Raw genomic sequence first — 24,766 nt, forward strand, 5'->3', positions numbered from 1 at the left:
GACTGTTTGTAGAACAACTGCATTCAAGTCATAGTCAAACAGTGGGGAAATATTTTGGTACATTGGAACAGGTGCTCAATGAAGACCTTGCTAAACTGGACGAGTACTGCAAAACCTGGCGCCTAAAACCAAGCCCAGCAAAAACGGTCTCCAGTGTGTTCCACCTCCATAATGCAGAAGCCACAAGAGAACCAAACATCTATCTGAGCAGGACCAAACTGAAGTATGCCCCCACTCCAACCTACCTCGGAGTGACCCTTGACAGGACCCTATCCTTCAAGGAACATCTTAAAAGAACAGCAGCTAAGGTGAAGTCCAGAAACAATCTCCTCAGTAAGCTTGCTGGCTCAAAGTGGGGGGCAGCAGCTCCCACACTGCGCATTTCAGCACTAGCCCTTGCATTTTCTTCAGCCGAATATTGTGCCCCTGTTTGGTCCAGGTCATCCCACACACACCATGTGGATACCCAATTGAACTCAACAATGAGGATCATCACAGGAACAATCCGCTCAACACCACTCCCCTGGCTCCCTGTCCTATCCAATATAGCCCCTCCACACATCCGGCGAGTAGTCCTCACTCAAAGGATGCTCCAAAAGACCAAAAACTCCCCTCATCTGCCAATTCACATGGACATCTTCAACCCACCCACTGCTCGACTTCCATCTAGACGACCTATTTGGAAGAACCCACCACCAGCTGATTTCACCATCCAATCAGCTTGGAAAAGGGAATGGGAGTCCAAGGACGTCCCAAATAAACATCTGGTGTCAGACCCCACCCTACCGGTCCCTGGCACCAATCTCCCAAGGAAGCAGTGGACGATGCTGAATAGATTCAGGACTGGACATGGCCCCTGCTTGGCCAGCCTTCACAAATGGGGCAGCAGTCCAACCCCATGGTGTGCTTGTGGAGAGCAGCAAACAATGCAACACATCATTGAAGCATGCCCTCAACAAAGACTCAAAGGAGGACTTGTCACCCTTCATACAGCAGATCAAGAGGCAACTGCTTGGCTAAAGGACTTTGCATTCGCTAAATAAATAAGTGGGGAAATAGGCCCTTCAGCCCAACTCATCCATGCCAACCAAGATGCCGCATCTAAGCTAGTCCCAGTTGCTCACATTTGGCCTCATCCTTTTAAACTTTTCTCTACATGGACCTGTCCAAGTGGTAGATTTGATTGACTGAGAGAGAAGAATAAAAAGCAATAACAGGTATTGGTACATGTTCTGTATATACTTTAAACTTCAGCCATAAGGTGAAAGGATAATGGATCCCAATCTGTAAAGTGAAGAAGTGGTGCTGAGCTAATTGAATCATGGTTGTTATTTTTGTCAGGACATTTAACAAGAAACATTTATCATTGGGGTCAACTAGGTCTGTTCTGAACCACTTTGTTGCAAGATCACATTATATGAGGAAACTATCATATGTTTCATGCGATAGCACTCCAGTTTCTCTTGCTGCTTCTCAAACTCATATTTTATTTTCAGACTATTACCCTGGAGGTAGGTATCTGCAGCAATATTTTTTGCATGGCAAGTGCTTGCTTTTGACAGGAAGTCATTGTTATTGTAGTCACATAAGCACCATTAATATATTTTTCCTACCCCAAAGCTGTTAACTGCATTAGTGTAACATTAAGCATTTGTCCCAGTTTAAAAACAATCAGTAGTTTTTTGCTAAAATAATTTTGTTTTGCAAGCATTACAGAACTTGTCCGACATGCTTAGATCATAGGATTTCAAATTGGGCTTGTCAACTTCTATTCTCCACAAAGTCATAATATATCTGATTTATTATGTTTCTATACTTATTAAACCAGTTTCTATTTCTACTTATTCAATTACCAGGAAAAAGCATTTTTAATACCATTGTTCATTTGATTAAAATTATGCTGAAAATAAAATGTTAGCAGGATGTAAGTACTTGTAAAGGCATCTTCTTGAATCAAAAACGACCTGAAACTGTTTTAAGGTAGTTACTTTTGGTCTGCAGTGTTATAGAGCAATATGCCCTTCATTTTAACACTTTAGGAGCATGGCATTGGATGTAGTCCAGCTAGCTGGGTATGACTTAATTTCATGAAAGGTGCAATGTAAATTTTTTTTAATAAATAGTTTTCTAGCCCTAATCCTTGTAAAGAGCTTGTATGCTTCACTCACACCCATAAGGAAACCAAATAAACAAAACTTGTAGTCTTATTTTACTTCCTCTTCTCTTCAACCCTGTTCCTTTCCCACTCAACTCCCTCATACCCCAACCTTGACTCATTCAGGGTTGCTTTGCAAATTCAGTTAATACCTTAACCACCACACCATAATCCAAACAAATATATTCTATCACTGTTTTATTTAGAATTTATCTTTAATGTAGGAATCAAATAAATTTAAAAAAAACACAAGAAACTTTGTTATGGTGATGTGAGCTTCATGTTTTATTTGAAACGTTCATATTAATTTTATCAAGTTACATTTGCATCACTTCTAGTAAAATGTGTCTTTCAGAATAAGAAGGTCTGATTGTTGGGGAAGATTGCAGTTTACAGCTTGATACAGCAGATATGTGATGTGGTCTTGTGCATTTTGGAGTTCTTTGTATAACTAAGCATAGTTTGGGCCATGAGGCAGGAGAAATAGTGGCTGGTATTTGTGGTTTCTTTGTTTGCATTTCTGGTATGTGATCAGTAAGTTGACCTTGGACAAAGTACAACACTTGTGGAAAATGCATCAAAAGACATTGTACCTTCGGCTGGCATTATTAACCAAGGCATTGATTGTAAGAGTACAGGGTTATGCTGGAGCTGTGGTGCAGTGATCGAATAGCACCAGAGGATCAGGTTAGATCCTGACTACGGAAGTTGTCTTTACAGAGTTAGTACGTTCTCACTGTGACTGCGTGAGTTTTCTCTGAGTGATCCGGTTTCCACCCACATCCCAAAGATGTGCAGGTATGTAGGTTAAATGGCGTCTGTAAATTGCCCCTAGTATGTATGATGTGAAACTGGTAAAGCATTAATTCACTTTGAATTAAATGTACAGTAAACCCTTGATATTAACGGACCATGGGGGGAGGGGGGGTGGGGGGGAGGGGGGGTGTAAGGTGTCTGTTATTGCAGGTTGTCCGTTGAAACAAATAAATCCAGTTTAATACACAAAGATACGCACAGTGCTGGATTAACTCAGCGGGTCAGACAGTATTGCTGGGGAACATGGATAGGTGTCGTCAGGACTCTTCAGACTGATTCAGTCTGCTGAGTTACTCCAGCACTTTGTGTCATTTCATCTTAAAACTTGGCATTGATGCCGCTGGTCTACACCAGCGAGCCCTCATTGTGGAGATAACCTAAACTTCCTTATCCCCATGTTTACTCTGGTTTTACCTTTTCGGAGACTTTCCTCCCCCTCCCCTCAGACACCCATCCGCCTCCCCGCCGCTGAATAAGCTTGTGTCTCCTTCCTAGTTCCAATGAAGAGCCTTTAATCGGAAATATTACCTCTATTTCAAATAAACGATATTGGTATTGTATTGTATTTCTCATCCACCAACACCTCCTGACCTGCTGTGCATTCTCTGTTTTTATTTCCGTATTTTGTGATATTTTATCTTTAATGCTAGAGATAGGATTCATGGAGGTAAATTTATAAGCGAAAGGAGCAGAATTAAGGCCATTCGGCCCATTGTCTACTCTTCCATTCAATCTTGGCTGATCTATCTCCCTCCTAACCCCATTCTCCAGCCATCTCTCCACAACCCCTTACATACAACAGATAAAACCGGATGTGATAGGTCATATCTTTGGCTGCTTGGTCAGAACTCAATTGTTGCTGGTGTGTTGAGTGTATTTTCTATTCTTTCCAGAATAAATTATATTTAAGAATCATCAAGGTTATCTATCTTTTCCATCAAGTGGTCCAGTAATTGTAAACAGCAGTCCATACCCATCAATCTTAGAATAAGTACTTGCCAGTAATGTTTGGAACTTTTTCAGTAAAAATAATATTTTGTAAACATCAGTCAATGCAGAGCAGATGTTCTAATGCACATTATCACTTCCAAGTTGAACGAACAGATCGGATCAAAACTGCTACGTCACTTATCTGGTGATTATTAAGGCAAAGTGGGAAGCGCAAACCTTGAACCAAGATGAGTTGAGCGGGTGATCTACCTCATTCACATAGTGAAGTTTGCCCAGCGTAGAAGCTTGTTTTCAATCATTTGGATTCACTCTGTGATTTAAAAAAGCAGATGAGAGCTGTGAATGTATAAAGGCAACCTCATGAAAAAAATAACCCAATGGCTGGAATATTAATTCGTACAAAGGAAGGTAATTGTTCAACGGTTTCTTAATTGTTGTTGGTGTTTAATCATCTCAACCCCAGGACCTTGCTGCAGTAGATCCTTGGAGCATATCCCATGCCAAACCATCTTCAACTGCTCCATTACTGACTTTCCTTGGATCTTGTCAGAGATGTTCAGAGATGAATGTCAAATAAATCTCTTTCCTTTTATAGGGAACAGCTCTCGATTCTTACTCTTTCTGAAACAGTTGTTGAAGTTTGCTGATAAATACAGCATTAGTGATTCAATTCTGTTATCTTCAAAGGTCAGGAGTAGGGCATGAGTGAAGCTCACATCACTGCATTTAATACTTAATGTTGTACAGTGGATAGGTCACTTTACACTTTCATCATTAATTAGTTAATCAGAAAGACAAGGGGCTCTCCACCTTTCCATGATGTATTTTTCAATTCCTATTTTTATCTCACATTAAGTAAAATGTTTGCAATAATTAGTAGCTTGTAGATGTAACCTTGGTGATGTTGTATTTTTTTAAATGAAAATATGAAAAATATTAATAACTAATATTGATAACACAAAACAGTTGAAAGACAAATTGGTTAAAATATATGCTGTGTATATTCACGTGTGCCACTGTTTATCATAAAGCTACCGCTTTTATGTGGTTCTCGAAAATAATTGAAATCACTGAAGCCATAGTAAAAGGTAGACAAAAATGCTGGAGAAACTCAGCAGGTGAGGCAGCATATATGGAGCGAAGGAATAGGTGACGTTTCGGGTCGAGACCCTTCTTCAGACTGATATGGGGGTGGAAAGAAGAAAGGAAGAGGCGGAGAGTGGGCTGTGGGAAAGCTGAGAAGGGGAGGGGAAGGAGGGAGAAAGCAAGGACTACCTGAAATTGGAGGTTGGGGACAGTCTTGTCCCTCCGCCCACCCAAAGTCACTGACTGCGCTGCATCGGCATCTCCCCCCCCCCCCCCCCCCCCTCACCCGCGGCCGCGGGGATAGATAGCCCGGGGTCTGCGAGTGTGGAAGCAGTCACTGTGGAGTCAAGATGCTGGGACAGAAGACGGGCCCGCTACACAGCAATCCATGGTAAGTGATTACCTGCAGTTCACCGCGTGTACTCCAGTTGGCGTTGCGTGGCGACAGTACGGGCCACGGGTCGTGACCCGACTGCCGTACAACCTCCCTATAGACAATAGGTGCAGGAGTAGGCCATTCGGCAATTTGGGCCAGCATCACCATTCGCTGTGATCATGGCTGATCATCCACAACCAGTACCCCGCTCCTGCCTTCTCCCCATATCCCTTGACTCTACTATCTTTAAGAGCTCCATCTAACTCTCTCTTGAAAGCATCAAGAGAATCGGCCTCCACTGCCTTCTAAGGCAGAGAACTCCACATATTCACAACTCTCTGGGTGAAAACTTTTTTTCTCATCTCAGTTTTAAATGGTCTCCCCTTTATTCTTAAACTGTGGCCCCTAGTTCTGGACTCCCCCAACATTGGGAACATCTGTCTTGCCTCTAGCTTGTCCAATCCCTTAATAATCTTATATGTTTCAATAAGATCCACTCTTATCCTTCTTAATTCCAGTGTTTGCAAGCCCATTCGCTCCATTCTTTAAACATATGACAGTCCCGCCATCTGGGAATTAACCTCGTGAACCTATGCTGCACTCTCTCAATAGCAAGAATGTCCTTCCTCAAATTTGAAGACCAAAACTGCACACATTACTCTAGGTGTGGTCTCACCAGGGCCCTGTACAACTGCCGAAGGACCTCTTTGCTCCTGTGTGCAACTCCTCTTGTTATGAAGACCAACATGCCATTAGCTTTCTTCACTGCCTGCTGTACCTTCATGCTTACTTTCATACCAATGCACTGTATATTTCAGACATTTTAATAACTTTTTTTTTTTAATGTAGATAAAAATGTTAAGAATGACACACAATGAGTTGTTACTATTTTGTACTGATTTGGTTTCCAACTTCTATCGTGCAATGCTGAAATGGTAGCCAAACCAGTTATGCTTTTTGGATCTATTTAAACAAATATACTGCTGAAAACTATTACAGATAAATGTGTTCATGGCAAACAATCAAAGCATTGCAAATTTTCCAAAGTTCTAATTTAAACATTTGCTGAAATTATTTAGTAAAACCGATTTATTAGTTGTCAATGATCCTGCATGTTAACGTAATCATACAAGAGGTTTTGTTTATCTTGGTGACTGTTAGAGCTAAATCAAGACTTAATTCTCCTCTGTGTGATGAGTTAGCTGATCTCAGCCTGACATAATTAAACCTACCCAGATTAGAATTAGTCTTCGTACAAATTCATGTTGTCAGTTCCCTGCATCATCTGCTGTTCCATCGTTACCCAAGACTCGCTCTTTTCATAGCTTAGTCTTTCTTTCCTCGAGATTCGGTGAAAATACTTGATATGGTCTAGAAACATGAATTTTAGACAGTTAATATGTTAATTAAATAATTGAAGTGAAAAATGCAGTAGCTGTTAACAAAAAAACAGATTTCTATGAAAATGTTTTGGTTCATTCACGTCCTTTTGGGAATAAAATCTAAATACCTCGACAATAGCAATCTATATGACCTAAATTTGCAGTCTGAAATGATATAATGTGCCCAAATAGCATCAATAGGGTGATTTCACGAAAGGTCACTGGAGCGTAGATCCGCACCTACGTGACCGAAAATTTTAACTGGAGTACATGCGTCACTTCCGGTACATGTTAGTGAATGGGAAAACACGCACTTTCACACCCGTTAAAAACATCGAAAACGGCCCGTTTTTGAGCTGCAATTAACTGTGCCAGTCGGGGTGACCGTGAGGAACAGCTACCTAAATTTACAATCCAAAAAAAAGATAGAAACTAAGGTAAATTCAAGAGGGAGCTGAAGGTGTCAAAACAGCGGAAGTTGTTAGCGGACATTTGCCGTGGAGATTTAAAGATTGAAAATATCGGGAATTATCGCGTTTGCTCGCTGCATTACATCAAAAGTAAGGCATTATTGAGTTTTTATCTTTATTCATTTGTTATATGAAAAGTATTAAAAGTTAAAAATCCGTCAGTAAAATTGCAAAATCGCCCATGGTTCTCAGGTGGGTTTTAACATGCAAAATGAAAATGCTTCTGAAGCTCCATTTACCATTTAAATAATCGTAAACTATCAATGCATTTTGAAATAAATTTTACTGAGATGCAAGCTAAGGAATGGGATAATTGTCAGCTGTTAGTTGGACAAAAGCAGGACATTTTATTATTTGCCAAAATATATTTCTCAATGTTTCTTGTTTAAAGCCTGCACAATCACCCAAACTACTTATTTATTTATTTATCATCTAATAACAGACAAGCCTGCAGCATGGAATGATGTCAACAATCCTGATTGGGCACCCACTGTGAGCAGGATAGACAATGTGCACAAGAACGCCATGCACGTGCAACAAGAAGAGAGTATTAAAGCAGATTTGGTTGCAGCTCAAGCATCTATAGCTCTGCAAGTTGATGGCGTTCTTGTGCACATTGTCTATCCTGCTCACAGTGGGTGCCCAATCAGGATTGTTGACATCATTCCATGCTGCAGGCTTGTCTGTTATTAGATGATAAATAAATAAATAAGTAGTTTGGGTGATTGTGCAGGCTTTAAAGAAGAAACATTGAGAAATATATTTTGGCAAATAATAAAATGTCCTGCTTTTGTCCAACTAACAGCTGACAATTATCCCATTCCTTAGCTTGCATCTCAGTAAAATTTATTTCAAAACGCATTGATAGTTTACGATTATTTAAATGGTAAATGGAGCTTCAGAAGCATTTTCATTTTGCATGTTAAAACCCACCTGAGAACCATGGGCGATTTTGCAATTTTACTGACGGATTTTTAACTTTTAATACTTTTCATATAACAAATGAATAAAGATAAAAACTCAATAATGCCTTACTTTTGATGAAATGCAGCGAGCAAACGCGATAATTCCCGATATTTTCGATCTTTAAATTTCCACGGCAAATGTCCGCTAACAACTTCCGCTGTTTAGACACCTTCAGCTCCCTCTTGAATTCACCTTAGTTTCTATCTTTTTTTTGGACTGTAAATTTAGGTAGCTGTTCCTCACGGTCACCCCGACTGGTACAGTTAATTGCAGCTCAAAAACGGGCCGTTTTCGATGTTTTTAACGGGTGTGAAAGTGCATGTTTTCCCATTCACTAACATGTACCGGAAGTGACGCATGTACTCCAGTTAAAATTTTCGGTCACGTGGGTGCGGATCTACGCTCCAGTGACCTTTCGTGAAATCACCCTATAGAAAAAAAAACACTTTGGGATATCCTGCAGTCATGAGTAGAGTTTCATATATGCCTTTTTTTGGACCGCAAAGATTCTGTAACACCTCCATGTTTACAGCAGAAAATGCGACCTTTTCTCTTTTCCTAAAGCCCTATATCATGTGAAGTTTTAAACAAGTGCACACAGATACAAATACCAGCTTTTATTCTCCCAGTCACAATCTCAACCTCAGTACAGTACAGTACTCAGTCACAACCTCAACCTCAACCTCAGCAGCCGTCCGTTTTAAATTCGTTTTTTTTTATAGTTTTTAGTGAGTCCTGTTTTTTTGTTTGTAGGGGATATGGTCTTTTAATGTGGGGGGGTAGGTGTGACTTTATTTCTAGGTCCCTACCTGGTCGGTGTGGCAGCCTTTTCTCTGGGCTGCCCGTCGACCCGTCCTCGTGGCCTACCTGCAGGCTTGGAGCACCGTTTCCTGGCGGGGACAGCCCAGCACCTCGGCCTCGGCGGCGGCACAGCGTTGGAGCAGAGCGGAGTGGAGTGAGCGATGCCTTGCCTGGGTCGACGCGCTGGAGCGACGCGCTGGAGCTCTGGCGAGCTGGACCGCCGAGAGCAACATCTCCGGGCTGCGGGTCTGCGGAGTGGAGAGGCGGCAGTGCGGAGAGGCGGCAGTGCGGAGAGGCGGCGCCGACTTTATCATCGGGAGCCTGGGAGCTCCAAACCGGCGCGGCCTTGTCGGCTTCGGCAACCGCGGGCTCCAACCAGGAAGCGGCCGTTCCAGGTGGCCCAGCCGCCGAAAGAACTCTCCCGACGCCGGGGCAAGACCACCCGGTGAGAACGGCCAGGGACATCGGGCCTCCGTAGAGGCAATTGCGGTGGCCTCAATAGGCCTGACTTTGGGGTGAACATGGGGTGGGGACTGGACATTATGCCTTCCTCCACAGTGCTATCCACTGTGGGGGGATGATTTTTTTGTCTAATTGTAGTCCTGTAGGTCTGTGTCCAAGATGGCTGCCGTGAAGAGAGAGTGGACGCTGGCGCGCTTTGGCTGCCGCTGCTCTCTCTTCACACTGTGTTTTTGATTTTCTGTTTTTGGATTGAATTCTGTTTTTAATTTGTGTCTCTGTGATGTCTTTTTTACCTGTTCTATTCCGATTATATGTTTTTATTCCGATTACTATGTAAGGTGTCCTTGAGATGTCTGAAAGGCGCCCATTAAATAAAATGTATTATTATTATTACTGACCATCAATCAACAAAATAGGTCTTTAATTGGGGAAATGGGGCTATGATGTAATTATAATTGCACATTCAATTCCAAAATATCTCTCTTTATCCACATTTATTACTGTATTGAATTATGTCCATTCCTTGCACTAAAAAGCTAGAAAAGATAAAATAGGACTTTAGAAATGCATTGCATTGGCCATCCGTTTTACCAACCTGTGTCCATCTCCTGTCTAATTTTATTGTCTTTGCCATTGCATGGCAAGCTCTACTTTTGTTTCATGTGTAGCAGGTTAACATTATTCCTGCTGAAATTCTATTTCTGGTTAAACAGGTACTCTGCAACAAGGAATTACACAAAAAAGTTTTTCAAAACAATAATACTTATTTATAAAGCATCTTGCAGGTAGTACTTTATAAGATACTTTTCAAATGTCAGTTCTGCTGTTTACAGATTTTGTGTTTTGATAATGGTCGAAGTATACAATGTCTGCATTCTGCACATAACGTAAACCTACATGAAGTTCACTATATGCACCAACAGAATCATAGCATGTTGCAACCCAGGCACGCACTCGCTTTTCCATAACCAGATCTTTTCCACGAAATTTCCACGAAATCTGGATCATGTACAGTTGCCTTTTTTAATGCTGCTGTGGAATCTGCTTACTCCACCCTTTCAAGTAGGGTGTTCCAGATTTTAACATTCTTTCAAAACAATTATTGCCTCTAAGTCTTTTGCCAATTATTTGAAAACTTTCAAACTCCCTGCCACAGGAAGTATTTTCTCCTTGCTGGTTTTATCAAATGGCTCATTCTGCTTAATATCTCCATTTGATTTTCCCTTGGTTTTTCTCCAGTTTTTCTGAGAACTGAACTCCATCCCTGATGTCAGACATGAAAATCTTGCTTATGTCCTTGGCATGGCTTGGCATCCTTCCTAACATGTGGCGCCCAGAATTCTAAATGAGACTCCAGCTGTAATCAACCTGGAAATTTGTAAAAGCTTATCGTGATTTCCATTCTTTTGTATTCAGTGCTTTAGTTTATAAAGCTGAGTATCCCATGTTCTTTCATAATAATCAATCTTCCAAGAACTTGGAATATCCAGCAGCCATCGTGCACCCTTTGTTCAAATTAAAACCTTTGCGCCATCTTTTGTTTTGGTTAGTATGTGCTGTTGGTGAGAATCAAGAATTCAGATACATCATTGAATTTCCAACATTCCTAATGAACACTTGATAAAGCCACCAGACTTGCTCTTGAGTTTAAGTGTAGTTTGAATTTAGTTTATTGTCACGTGTGACAATACACGAGGTACAGTGAAAAGCTTTTGTTGCATGCTAACCAGTCAGTGGAAAGATGCTAAACAGTGATTACAATTGAGCCATTCACAGTGTACAAATACATGATAAAGGGAATAACGGGAATAATGTTTAGTGCAAGATCTAGTAAAGTCCGAACAAAGATATTTCGAGGGTCTCCAATGAGGTAGATAATAGTTCAGAACTGCTCTCTGGTTGTTGGTAGGATGGTTCAATTGCCTGATAACAGCTGGGCAGAAATTGTCCCTGAATCTGGACGTGTGCGTTTTCACACTTCTATACCTCTTGCCTGATGGGCAAGAGGTATAGAAGTCTCTGCTCGTTCAAGCTCTTCAGCCTCGATCCTTGTCTCTGCTCGTTCAAGCCCTTCAGCCTCGTGCAAGCAGACACCTCCAAAAAGTAACGCAGTCCAAAGCGCCCCTCCAGAAGATCGACTTCGATCCTCGTACGGTTCACTCTTTATAGGTCATCGGACCCTGTGGCGTGAAACTAGATGGGGATGGCAGCCCCTACAAACCAATCACAAATATCGATTACATTATATTGTTATTGACAGTTTCTTAACCCAATTACAAAGTACCCCATTACAATGTTTCTACAGAAGCTTCTGGAAGGAAGTCAATTTACTAAAGTAATGCAACATTTTCCCAGGTTGTATAAACAATTCAAACAATGTTTCACACTTCAGCCAATCATCAAACAGCAGTACAAACGGCCTGCAACATTATTAACAGTATTTACAACCCCTCCTTATCTGACCAATCCTGACCATGCATTTGCAACACCTCTGAGCTCCTCTGCAAAAGTCCTTATACATTTTAACAAAGGAAGGGACATCTGGACCTCACCGCATCCTGAATATTCATCTAGGGCCCAGACTTTGTGGCGCCAGTTCACAGCTTGCAACCTTTCACAGAAAGAGGCCAAGCAGTCCTTGCAAATGCAAAGATCCTCCATTTTATTATACCTCTAATTTGGCCAATATTAACAGTATCTTGTACTTTCTTGGGTGACGTCTAAACATTGGTGAATTTAATAACATAGCTTCTTGCCAATCTCCACTGTAAACTCAAATATCCTAAACTAAAAAGCACTAAATAGCCGCTTGTGTGCAGCAATGAAAATTAACAGCTTTCAATTCATAATTTATCTAAATTTTGATGATTGAATTAGTCCAGTGAACTTTGAGAAATGCTTTATGTCCTGAATCAATTCGATTTGACTGCTGACATAATTTAATTCGACTACTCCCTTGAGCAGATGGTTTTGCTGGTTAGATTGATTTTCAGCCATTGATGCTTAAGTAGGTCTTATATTTTCACACGTGCACTGCCAAACACAGAAACCAGAGGTGCAACACTTGCTGAGTGATAATTGAGCCACATCTGTCACAGTGCTCTGGACAGTGGAATCCACATGAAGTTAATTCTAGCTGAGATTCCCCAAACTTCAAGATAGAAAATTGGCATACAGTTTGTGCTTACAGGCTTTTCAAGGGTGATTCTAGTCTGTGGTTTAGATGCAAAAGAGAAGGTATTTTCCTTTCATGGTTTAAATCATTAGTAAGTGCTTTTGGGTAGCTCATTATTTATTTATTTATGATTTTTAAAAAAATATTTCATATTTGGGAATTTTAAAATGTCTTTAATATCACCCATTTCAAAATAAATTAATTTTATATGGGTTAAATCATGAAATGGATAATTATATTTTAAGAGGAGGATATAGGTGGAATAGTAGGGGACTAATTTCTTTCTGTGATGGGAACAACTGACAACATTATTGGTCAATGCTTCCTAAGCCGACTGATTTTTAAAAGATACTAGACTAAGTACAGCTCCCCCAACGGTGTGCATTGGGGAGCTGATGAAGCTGTTTTTTAAATGAGGCCCTCCCCCTGACGTCACTGGAAGGTGGTGGAATATTCTGTTTCACTGTACCATTTGGGGGGGGGGGGGGGCATTACGACATCACCGGAAGCTGGTGTTTTAAAAGGTGGTTTTGACATTTTGAAACTTTAATCATGAATAACCCGGGGGGGGGGGGGGGGGGGGCTGTATGAATAACCCATGTGGAGAGGGCAGGGGATGTGAATAGCCCTGGGGGAGGGGGCGGGGGTTGTTGCACTCAGCAGCTTGAGAGCCCATTGTGATTGGTGCACTGTGGTGGCATTGTGACATCATCAGTGGAAAGTCCTGGAAAAAACCTATGTGCGAGAACCGTTTTTTGCCATTTTTTAAAACTTGAATCGTCAATTAGTTTAATTTAGAGATACAGCGCGGAAACAGGCCCTTCGGCCCACTGGGTCCGGGCCGACCAGCAATCCCCGCACATTAACAACATCCTACGAGCGACAATATTTACATTTACCAAGCCAATTAACCTACAAACCTGTACGTCTTTGGAGTGTGGGAGGAAACCGAAGGTCTCGCAGAAAAACCAAGCAGATCACGGGGAGAACGTGCAAACTCCGTACAGACAGCACCCGTAGTTGGGGTTGAACCCAGGTCTCCGGTGCTGCATTAGCTGTAAGGCAGCAACTCTACCGCTGCGCCACCGTGTCCGTCCATCTTGTGAAATATAGGATGAAATCTTAAGTGAACCTGATTACTGCATGGAGGGGAAAAATGTGTCAGAATATGTAAAAATGTAAGCGCTACCGCCTAGCGTTTGGATGAAGATACACACACACACACACACACACACACACACACACACACACACACACACACACACACACACACACACACACACACACACACACACACACACACACACACACACACACACACACACACACACACACACACACACACACACACACACACACACACACAAGGTACTAGACCAAGTGGGACCAGTTGGGTCCCATCCCCTCAACGTGCGGTTGCGGGGGGAGGGGGCGGCCTGCGGCGTAAGACACACACTAACCCCTCACACATACACTAACCACCCCCCCCCCCCACCACACATACTAACCACCACCATTGATATTATATTAATATTATTTATTCACTCCTTTTACCCCCATGCCCTGCCCTATCCACTCATGTATAGCCCCCAACTCGCAGGTGCGGCTAGAGAGGTGGGGGGGTAGAGAGAGAGGGACACGGAGGCTCAGAGAGGGGCACAGAGAGGGGCACAGAGAGGTGCACAGGGGCACAGAGAGGGAGGGACATTTGAGTCACACAGAGCGACACAGGGAGGGACACAGAGTGGGACACAGTCGCATATAGAGGGGCCCAGAGAGGGACACAGAGGTACACAGAAGCACAAAGAGGGACACAGAGGGACACAGAGGCACAGAGAGGGAAGGGGAGCGAGAGGGAGAGGGGTGAGTTTGAGGGGTTGGGGGGGCGCGTCGTCACAGGGGAGGGCTGGTTCCCGAACCGAATAATCCCTCGCTTCCGGCTGCAAAACGCACCCGTCTCCTACCCGTTGCCCCCACGTGAGGCAGAGAGGGTGCGTGAGGGGTGCAGAGAGGGGGGGGGGGTTGCGTGTCGTCAGAAGGGAGGGCTGGTTCCCGAACCTCGCTCCAAACTGCAGGCTCCGCTCTATGATCTTTGGCAGGCAGGGCCCAATTGCATGCCCAATCCATGTCTTCGAAAGGTAGTTAGTGAGACACTTGTAAGGAAATATATTTCTAGGAATGAGTTGCAAAAACAGGCTGACAAGATTGGTTTACCAGAATTTGAAATGACTCAATAGGCAGGTGGTGGCCACCCCCTTTGCTGTCACAATTGTACCTTTAAAATGTTTCAATTGGTTTATTCATCAATATCAATTTTTATCATTTTAGTGTGGACTCATTCAGCATCATATTTTGCATTGCTAGCATGGGCTTAGGATCATCTATTATGTCTGTGATGTGTGTCTTAACATAATAGGAAAAGGGTGTGTAACTGAAAAACAACGCAGCCTATTACTTGTTCCTCTCAGTAGGTTGCAGGGACATTTGGGAAGAATCCGCTCTCCAGTTTTTTAATTGCGAGATTTTCTTTATTGTCAATGCTTAATCTTCAAATTTCCTCATGGAAATGATGTCTGGGAAAGAAATGATTGAAAAAAGAGTATTATACCTTTGTTACGGGTGTTTTAGTTCAAAAATAAAAAGAGATTGTACGGAGTAGAGCTCGTGTATTATTAAAAGTACGATTCATTGTTAAGGTTTTTCTTGAGGTTGGGTTTATATTTTTCTTGCATAGAAATTTTTGTATCCTTTTGTACATTTTTTTTTCAGTTATAGTTTCAAAAATGTTTCACTTTTTTGTAAATACCCTCCCATTTGTTCCACCTGCTGCTATGTGCACATTTATATGCAAGAATTCTGTTTGATTAGCAAAGACCTGGAACCAGGTTGTTCATTATCTCAAGTGTGAGCAAAATGAAACTGACATTTTCAATGTCCTACAGAACAATAAGCCTGTGGCCACCTCTGATGCAAAACTAATAGAGCATCTTTTTGTTGCAGATGGCCAGTAGCTAGCAAGGTGTGATCATGACCATGATGGCTCAGTTTACCACAACCATGAATGGTAAGCAGCTTACACTTTACTTTGCTTGATAGTATGATTTGAAATGGATGGAGATATTTTCTCTATGGATTTTCCTGTGAAATTCAATGTAAAGATTAATATTAAAATCAGCTATCTTAAATGTGACCCCGAAAATATTAGAACAACTAGCTAATATACTAAATTAAATTTCACAAAAGATGGCTTGTCTTTTTACATCGTAACATTATTCAAACGAGTTTTTGAGTTCTTTATTTGCACTCGGGGGGTCACATGATTATGTAACTTTATTTATGAATTTGCAGTCCGCACATAGATTCATTAAAGGAAGGTGTTATTCTCCTCCCGTCTTCCCTGGTTGATTTATTTTGTCTTGCTGCCTGGCCACAATCTGCAATCACCCAGGTTGAAGACTGAACAGTCATTATCTTGCTGCCTTGCATTAAACTTTGTGGCAGATTGTAAGCATAACATGTAGTGACTCACAGTACATTTTTTCTACAAATATTTTAATTTTGCTCTACAATATCCTCCTCCCCGTGATTAAAATAGTTTAGCATTTGTTTCTTGACATCCCTTGAAAGTACAGAGAGATGAAGAACTTCATTTGCGGAATTGCATTTATTGATCTGCATTCTGCCAGAATTCAGTTCCTAGACATATAAAATAAAGGTTTTAGAATATGTCTATTCTTCAGTTAATATACTCTCCATTTGAAGATGTTAGCAAGTTTTATTTGCTCTTATCATTAATACTTCCATTGTTTTGCAATCAAAGTTAGTGTCTATGACATTTCATATATATTTATTAGTGTCCCTTGTAGATATAATATCTTTCTCTTTCTCTTGCTTGATGCATGTGTTTTGCAAACTGCCTGATGTAAATTATTGCAATCAATGTTTGTTTTCATTGAGATGCGGGAAGTTATCCACATTTTCCAGGGATCCGCTAGAGGTCTTTATTGTTGGAGAGCACTGTTGAACAGTGGGTTTAGAGATTGGTTTTGCATTTTTTTGAAGATGCTATTAAGTCTGTCCTTCCTTAATTGCTCAAGTTGGCACTGATTTGGACTCCAGCATCCGACTCGTGCAAACCCAAGTATCATTTGCATAATGCAAGTCAACAGTTGAAGTTGGTGTCACCCTGGTTTTACAGTAGGTCAGATAGTTGCCCCTTAATCCCGTTAATTAATTTTTTACTCTAATGGAAAGTTTGTTGGAGATGAGATGCAGCATTGCGACATGGGCCACAATGCACAAGTCGGCAGACAACGGGGATAAAAGCGTGCCCAACGTCGCCCTCACCATGATGGCCACCTTTGTGTGTGGCTGCATCAGGCGGAGCGTAGAGCCAAGGCACGTGGGCACCAAGTGTCACTACCTGCTGAGGTTCCACCTGTCCCCGGTGTTGCGAAGGATGGGCCTGGTGCAGATACCATGCAATGTGCCAGTAAGCTGGACATTGCCGCACCATCTGTCGCTTGTGGAAAGGTTCTTCTGGACCAGCACCTTTGACCACAAGTCCATCGGGCAGTGGTCAGCACGGAACGTCCTGCAGGCACTGCAGGGAAATGACTCCATGGATCCGGTGGCATGGTTCCCAGAGCAGACTGCCCAGCTTGTCCGACGAAATGCCTCATCGCCAGAACTTACCAACAAGCACCAAGCTCTGGCTTGGCTGGCGGTGAGGGGAGCCCTCCCACTCAGCTCCTTCCTGTACCGTCGGAACCTCACTACCAGAGCCTGCTGCCCTCTGCACGGCTGCTTTGGAGAGGAGAAGGTTGCCCACCTCTTTGCAGAGTGTGGATTTGCAAAGCGAGTCTGGGCAGGTTTGCAAGGGTCCAAGACACGATTTATTCCGAAGAGCTCTGTCCAGAGGACTCTGTGATTTACGGATAGTTCCCAGGGATGCATTTGGAGACTGACATCGAGTGCTGCTGGAGGGTCATCAACTTGGTGAAAGACGCTCTTTGGTCTGCCTGAGCTTTGTTGACCTCCCAGCGGAGCAAGATGTCCATCCGGGAATGTTGCCGACTGGCCCGCTGCAGACTGCAGGAGTAAGTGCTGAGGGACGCACTGAAGCTTGGTGCAGCCAACGCCAAGGCTCGGCGGGGGAGGACCACAGCCTAAGGTTCTTCTGCTGCTGGACATGAGGGGCAGGGTGTGATGGAGACGCCCCTCAAAATAAGGGAAGGGATTCCACGCCAGTGGGCCACATGAGTGGCAAGGATGGGGGGAAAAAATTGTGTCATTTGTGTAAACAGTATTGAATGTTTGTATAGCCTCCGAGAATGTCGGATGAATTTTTTGCACGGTCCCTGTATTGTATATATTTATTACTTGAATAAAGTCTATTTTGAAATTTTTAAAAAACAAGAGAACTTAAAAAGTATTTTGGTGATAAAGCAGCTTGGCTTGACACTGGAGTGGTCTAAAATTGGATCCGTTATGAAGCCACAGGATAGGATCATGGATTGTAAACCATCACAAAAACAAACATAAGCTAGGTACAAGTTTTTGTTGGTGGCTAATTCTGAGGGAAAGGTTCAGCATGCCCTCCCAAATGATGGTGTCAAAGGCTTCAGTGTAGTTGGGGGAAAAATCTAATTTCATTGGAGTTGTTGCGTGGTGAATGTCATATCCACCATTCCTTAAACTGAACAGAATCTGCTGGTGATTGTGAAACACCCTGAAAATGATGTTCAGTCTGGTATACAGCAGCAAAATCCTTCTTTAGTTATTGTAGTAGGATTTGCCTAATTTCTTGACGATGTTCATGACTTGTGACTGAAGTTCCTCATTACCAGGTTCCAGTACTTCTGCAGGAATACCATCTGCCCCTGAAGCCTTGTTTTCATCAATTATGAAATCTTTGATCACCTTTATTACACCCCAGAACGGCCTTTGTTTTCTGAACAAAAGAATTTTTGAGGACCAAGATCTCAAATCCAAATTATGGTGAACAAGGCTTTAGTATTGGTGTGGTTTATTATTATCACCTGTACTGAAATACAGTGGAAAGTTTTATTTGTGTGCTATCCTGACAAATTCTACCATACATAAATAAGTCAAGGTAGAAACATTGAAAATAGGTGCAGGAGTAGGCCTATTCGGACGTTCAAGCTAGCACCACCATTCAATCTGATCAAGGCTAATCATCTAAATTCAGTACCCCATTCCTGCTTTTTCCCCATATCCCTTGATTCCTTTAGCCCTAAGAACTAAATCTAACTCTCGCTTGAAAACATCCAGTGAATTGGCCACTGCCTTCTGTGGAAGAGAATTCCACAGATTCACAACTCTCTGGGTGAAAAAGTTTTTCCTCATCTCGGTCCTAAATGGCCGACCCCTTATTCTTAAACTGTGACCCCTGGTTCTGGACTCAGCAACAACATCGGGAACATTTTTCCTGATCTAGCCTGTCCAATTCTTTAAGAATGTTATATGTTTCTATAAGATCCCTCTCATCCTTCTGAATTCCAGTGCAAGGGAGAACTTGGAATAAGAAAAGTACAGAATATAGTGTGACAGGGACAGATAATGAGCAGATTAAGAAAAAAGTGCAAGGGGCATAACAAGGTGAGGGATCAAAAAGTTTGTTTGAGAGTCTGATAACGGTCGGAAAGAATCTGGTAGCACATGGTTTCAAGACTTTGTTTCTTCTGTCCATCAGGAGACGGGAGAAAAAAATACTAGGGTGTGAGTGGTCTTTGATTATGTTGGCTACTTGCTGAGGCAACATGAAGCATGGACAATGGTTTGTGGTTTAAGCAGAGTCAACTATTAGGTATGGTGGGGGAGGAGACTGCTTTGTGTAATGGACTGGGCTGCAATCACAATTCTCTGCAGTTTCTTGTAGTCTTGGGAGTGGCTGTTTCCAAACCAAGCTGTCATGCATTGGGATATAATGCTTTTTATTCACTAGTATGGGTAAATTGTATCCTCCTGCATGCTTGGACTTCCTATTTCAGGCAGCCCAAAGCATTGGTGAGATACCAGAATGTTGTCCACTGGCAAGATAAGCAAACCCAACATTTGTTTCTTGCCCCAGGCAAACTCCTCAGCACTAAACTCCCCAATACTTTTACCAGTTTAGAACAAGGGAGTAAACAGCTATAGGCCTCATGAATTCTTATTCTGGCAGGTTAGTACCCGATCAGATGATTTACCATACACAAAGTTCAAAGCAACCTTCAAGGTGGAATTTCCTATGTGCTTTCTTGCGTGGAGAGAAGCAAGTGGGCTGCTGAAGTTAAGAGACAATATTTGAGACCACGTGAAGGAGAGCTATGATTGGAGAGTTGATTTGAGATTTGTTGGGCAGAAATAGTTTGTAGATGTTGGTCATGGAGAGAATATCTTGAATGCTCTTGAGCCATTGTTATTTTTGGTCGTTTCATCTCCTGTCCATGGAACTGCAGATGCTAGGTTACAAAAAAACACAGTGCTGGAGTAACTTAGCAGGGGATGCTTTAGGTCAGGACCCTTTTCAGACTCAAAGCTCTTCAGAATGAAGTTGTTATTTGGTTATGTAAAATGTTCGGAATTTGATATTTGAATAATAAGAGCAGGAGTCACCGTGACTTTGTGTTTCATAGAATACAAGCGTCCTTAAATATTTTGGAGAATGGAGTAATTGTCAAAGGCAACAAAAGTGTAATTAATAGTTTTGGTGACAGGTGGCAGGGCATTTTTGGGGAAGTGGAATAGGTGGAAATTGCAATTGCATGGAGATGGAAGCTAAGCCCAGGACAAATAGAACGTGACCTAAGACAATAGTTGAGGAGATGCTCGCGGTTATAGCAAGGATATGTGGTTTCTGGTAGATGCCATAATGAATGGTTTCATTCTTCCCAGTTTCACATGAAAGAATTTGACAAATGGTTGTAAATTTTAGCATCACAAAGCTAGTGAGGAGATAGAATCATATTGCTGTTCAATCCCCAAATTCTTAACTGAGTCTCAAAAAGATAAAGTATTCACAACATTGTGGTAAGTGTAGATTCACCCATAAGAACTTATAATAAAAAAGAACAGAAATGTGTGGAGTTTGTACATTCTCCAACGTGGGAGTTCTCTCACATTCCAAAGACATGCAGGTTTGTAGATTAATTGGCTTCTGTAAATTGCCCCTCGTGTATAGGATATAGAGCTAGTGTATGGGTGATCATTTGTCGGTGTGTGCCAAAGGGCCTGTTCCACACTTTATCTTTAAACTAATCTGAACTAAACTAAATAATCTAAATTAGGAAAGTTAGAAATAATTATATTTTAGTGGTGCCAATCACTTCCAATTTGGATGCAGTTTTAAAGTATACATTTAAATAAGTTTATACCGTGGTTGTTACATCATCAAGATGCTCCAAACCAGTTCACAGGTAGTGAATATCTCGTACTGTTTTATTATTAAAAAACGACAGTGCTAATTTGTATCCATGAAATTCAACAAACAGCAAAGAACAACAATTTATATAATGACTTTAACATATTATAATAAGATGCTTCATAGAAACCTGATTGATTTGCACTCCGATGCTAGGCCCACAAGGGCATATTGGAATAGATATTATGGATCGGATAGGCAGCCAAGTGATTAAGTCAAAGGACTGCCAGCCAGAGGTTTTAGGTAGGGTTAGGAGGTTGGTTCAAGAACCTGAGAGTTGTACTGAACCTGGTGGTGTGACACTTAAGTCTTGCATACTTGCTGCCCGATGAAGTGAGAAGAGGGCATGGATGGTGGAGTTCCCAATGGGAGATTGTGCTTGGAGCAGATAGCTGTTTTGATGGTAGGGAGAGCTATCGCCGTGATGGACTGGGCTGAATCCACGGCTCTCTGCAGCCTCTTGCATTCCTTTCCATTGGAATTGCCATACCAGCCTCCTCTGCCTAACAACTTCTCCTTCAACTCCTCCAACTTCCTCCACGTAGCTATGGGCACTCGCATGGGCCCCAGCTATGCCTGCCTCTTTGTAGGGTACGTCGAACAATCACTGTTCCAGGCGTACACTAGCCTTATCCCCGAACTCTACCTCCGCTGCATTGACGACTGCATCTGTGTTACCTCCTGCACCCATGCAGAACTCACTGACTTCATCAACTTCATGGCTAATTTCCATCCTGCACTCAAATTCACTTGGACCATCTCTAACATCTCCCCACCGTTTCTAGATCTCACCGTCTCCATCACAGGAGACAGACTATTGACTGACATCTATTACAAACCCACCGACAAGCTATCTAGACTACACTTCATCCCACACTGCTTCCTGTAAAGACTCTATCCCCTACTCCCAATTCCTCCGTCTACGCCGCATCTGCGCCCAGGATGAGGTTTTCCATACCAGGTCATCGGAGATGTCCTCATTCTTTAGGGAACGGGGGTTCCCCTCTTCCATTATGGATGAGGCTCTCATTAGGGTCTCCTCGACATTCCGCAGCTCCTCTCTTGCTCCCCCTCCTCCCATTCGCAACAAGGACAGAATTCCCCTTTTCCTCATCTTCCACCCCATCAGCTGTCGCATACAGCATATAATCCTCCAACATTTTCGCCACCTCCAACGGGATCCCACTACTGGCCACATATTCTCATTCCCACCTCTTTTTGCCTTCCGCAGAGACCGTTTCCTCTGCAACTCCGGTCAACTTGTCCCTTCCCACCCAAACCACCCCCTCCCCAGGCACTTTTCTCTGCAACTGCAGGAGATGCAACACCTGTCCCTTTACCTCCCCCCTCGACTCCATCCAAGGACCCCCAGAGCCTTTTCAGGTGAGGCACTTGCACCTCCTCCAACCTCATCTATTATATTCGCTGTTCCAGCTGTCAACTCCTGTACATCGGTGAGACCAAGCGCAGGCTCGGTGATCGTTTCGCTGAACGCCTCCGCTCAGTCTGCCTTAATCTACCTGATCTCCCGGTTGTTCAGCACTTTAACTCCCCATCCCATTCCCAATCTGACGTTTCTGGCCTGGGCATTTTCCAATGTCAGAGTGAGGCCCAGCGCAAATTGGAGGAATAGCACCTCATATTTCGCTTGGGTCGCTTGCACCCCAGCGGTATGAACATTGACTTCTCTAACTTCAAATAGCCCTTGCTTTCCCTCTCTCTCCATCCCCTCCCCCTCCCAGTTCTCCCACCAGTCTTACTGTCTCCGACTATATTCTATCTCTGTCCCGCGCACTACCCTGACACCAGTCTGAAGAAGGATCTCGACCCGAAATGTCACCCATTCTAAGCGACTTTGAGTCCTTGAAAAGCGCTATACAAATAAAATGTATTATTATTATTATTATCCAGAGATGCTGCCTGTCCCGCTGAGTTACTCCAGCATTTTGGGTCTACCTTGGTGCAGTCAGGATCGTTTCCACAGTTCATCTTATGTTAGCCAGGTCACTGAAGACATTTTTAAAAACAGCAAGATTTTACTTCCGTATGAGAATAAAATGGTGCTCTTGTTTCATGCCCTGTTTGAAAAATGTGACCTTCAACAGTGGCTTCATTCGAGTGGTGGTCTACATTATGTGCACAAGCTTCTGGAATGTGACATGAACCCAAGATATTCTAACATGACATTAAATACTGACACTATTCTAATGTTGACATCTAACAAATAATAAAGAACTGTTTAACTTGCAAAATTTAGGAACCAAATTGAATGGATGTGAGTTTGAACGAGCTTTCTGCGGTATTGTATTTATAGTTAATGATTCTAGAATTTTTTCACAAAAATGTGTATGCATCTTGGTTACAAATAAAAATTCAATTATTGTTTACCATTAACAACAACACTAATTGGGGTGGGAGATTGCAACCTTCACGTGGTCCGCCCTGTTTCAACGAATACAATCAACCTGGCGTGCGCAATCAAATAAGGTCAAATAGAACAAGTTGTCCTGCAACTTTAGGCTGTGTACGCAAGAAGATGAACAACGCTAATTGAAGAAGGGTCTCAACCTGAAACATCACCATTCCTTCTATCCTGAGATGCTGCCTGTCCCAATGAATTACTCCAGCATTTGTGTCTGTCTAATGCTAATTTAATGTTTATTAGGAACCTTCCAATTTGATCCACCCGATGTCTGGTGCTAAGCTATTTTGAACAAAGGTCTTGTTAAAATTTAAAACTATTCCTACATGATCCATAAAAATTACAAACAATATATTATGCCTTTACAAATATGGGTTGTGCTGACAGGTTGGATTTTGAGTTAGATTTTATCACAAGAATTCAGACAGGATTTCACAAATATATTACTGTTGCTGAGTAACATCTTGTGGTAATGTGTACTTACTGTCCATTACAAAATTAAAGTACACTGCTTTGAACAAGATTATCTCACTGATAAAAATAAACTATCAGTGAAAGATATTTGAAAGAATCCATCCTTTGTAATCAATTTGCACTTTGCTCAAGGCTTTGGGTGGGTCAACACATTTCAAGGTGACCCTTTGAATGTGCTAATTGTTATGCAAACTAAAGTTCTGTTAATGCTTCCTTAAATCGTATTGTTTTTCAGTAAATAATGTGATGTCAAAACACTGAGGGTGTAAGGGGCACCTTGGAACTGAAGAGTTTCTACAAATGAAATAGCTAAGAAATTATTATTTAATTTCACCGAATCCACGCTGACCATCGATCACCCGTTCAGACTAGTTTTTGTTGTCCCACTTTAGCATCCACTCCCTACACACTCGAGGCAATTTACAGAGGCCAATTCACCTACAAACCCGCACATCTTTAGGATGTGGGAGGAAACCAGAGCACCAAACGAAACCCAACAAAATAAAGAAACGGGTATGGTAAAGATGGTGGCTGAATTTTCCTTAAACCTGCTGCCAATCATTTTCACACTATGAGCTGCTGGCCAAGATATCCCAGACTGGAGGGCAGGCAGGAATAAGGAGAACCAGAGCTCAACCTTCCTGATAGCCTAAGATAGACACAAAAAGCTGGAGTAACAGCGGGTCAGACAGCATCTCTGGAGAAAAGGAATGGGTGACGTTTCGGGTTGAGACCCTTCGTCAGGCTTGCCCAGTCTGTCATGTCCACGATATGGAGCTTTTGCATTTTTCAGCTTGAAATTGTG

At 42.3% G+C, this 24,766-nt stretch overlaps 1 protein-coding gene across 7 annotated transcripts in view; it reads left to right on the forward strand.

Annotated features, from left to right (window-relative positions):
- itsn2 (intersectin 2) overlaps positions 1–24,766 on the forward strand; it is a 168,655-nt gene that overhangs the window by 18,655 nt on the left and 125,234 nt on the right. For all 7 annotated transcript variants that reach the window (XM_033021309.1, XM_033021311.1, XM_033021313.1 and 4 more), the window contains one exon: positions 15,641–15,704. In XM_033021309.1, the coding sequence (XP_032877200.1) occupies positions 15,668–15,704 (37 nt within the window). In that variant the 5' untranslated portion in view covers positions 15,641–15,667. The remainder of the gene's footprint in view (positions 1–15,640; positions 15,705–24,766) is intronic.

This window comes from Amblyraja radiata, chromosome 5 (assembly GCF_010909765.2).
Source record: "Amblyraja radiata isolate CabotCenter1 chromosome 5, sAmbRad1.1.pri, whole genome shotgun sequence".
NCBI lineage: Eukaryota > Metazoa > Chordata > Chondrichthyes > Rajiformes > Rajidae > Amblyraja > Amblyraja radiata.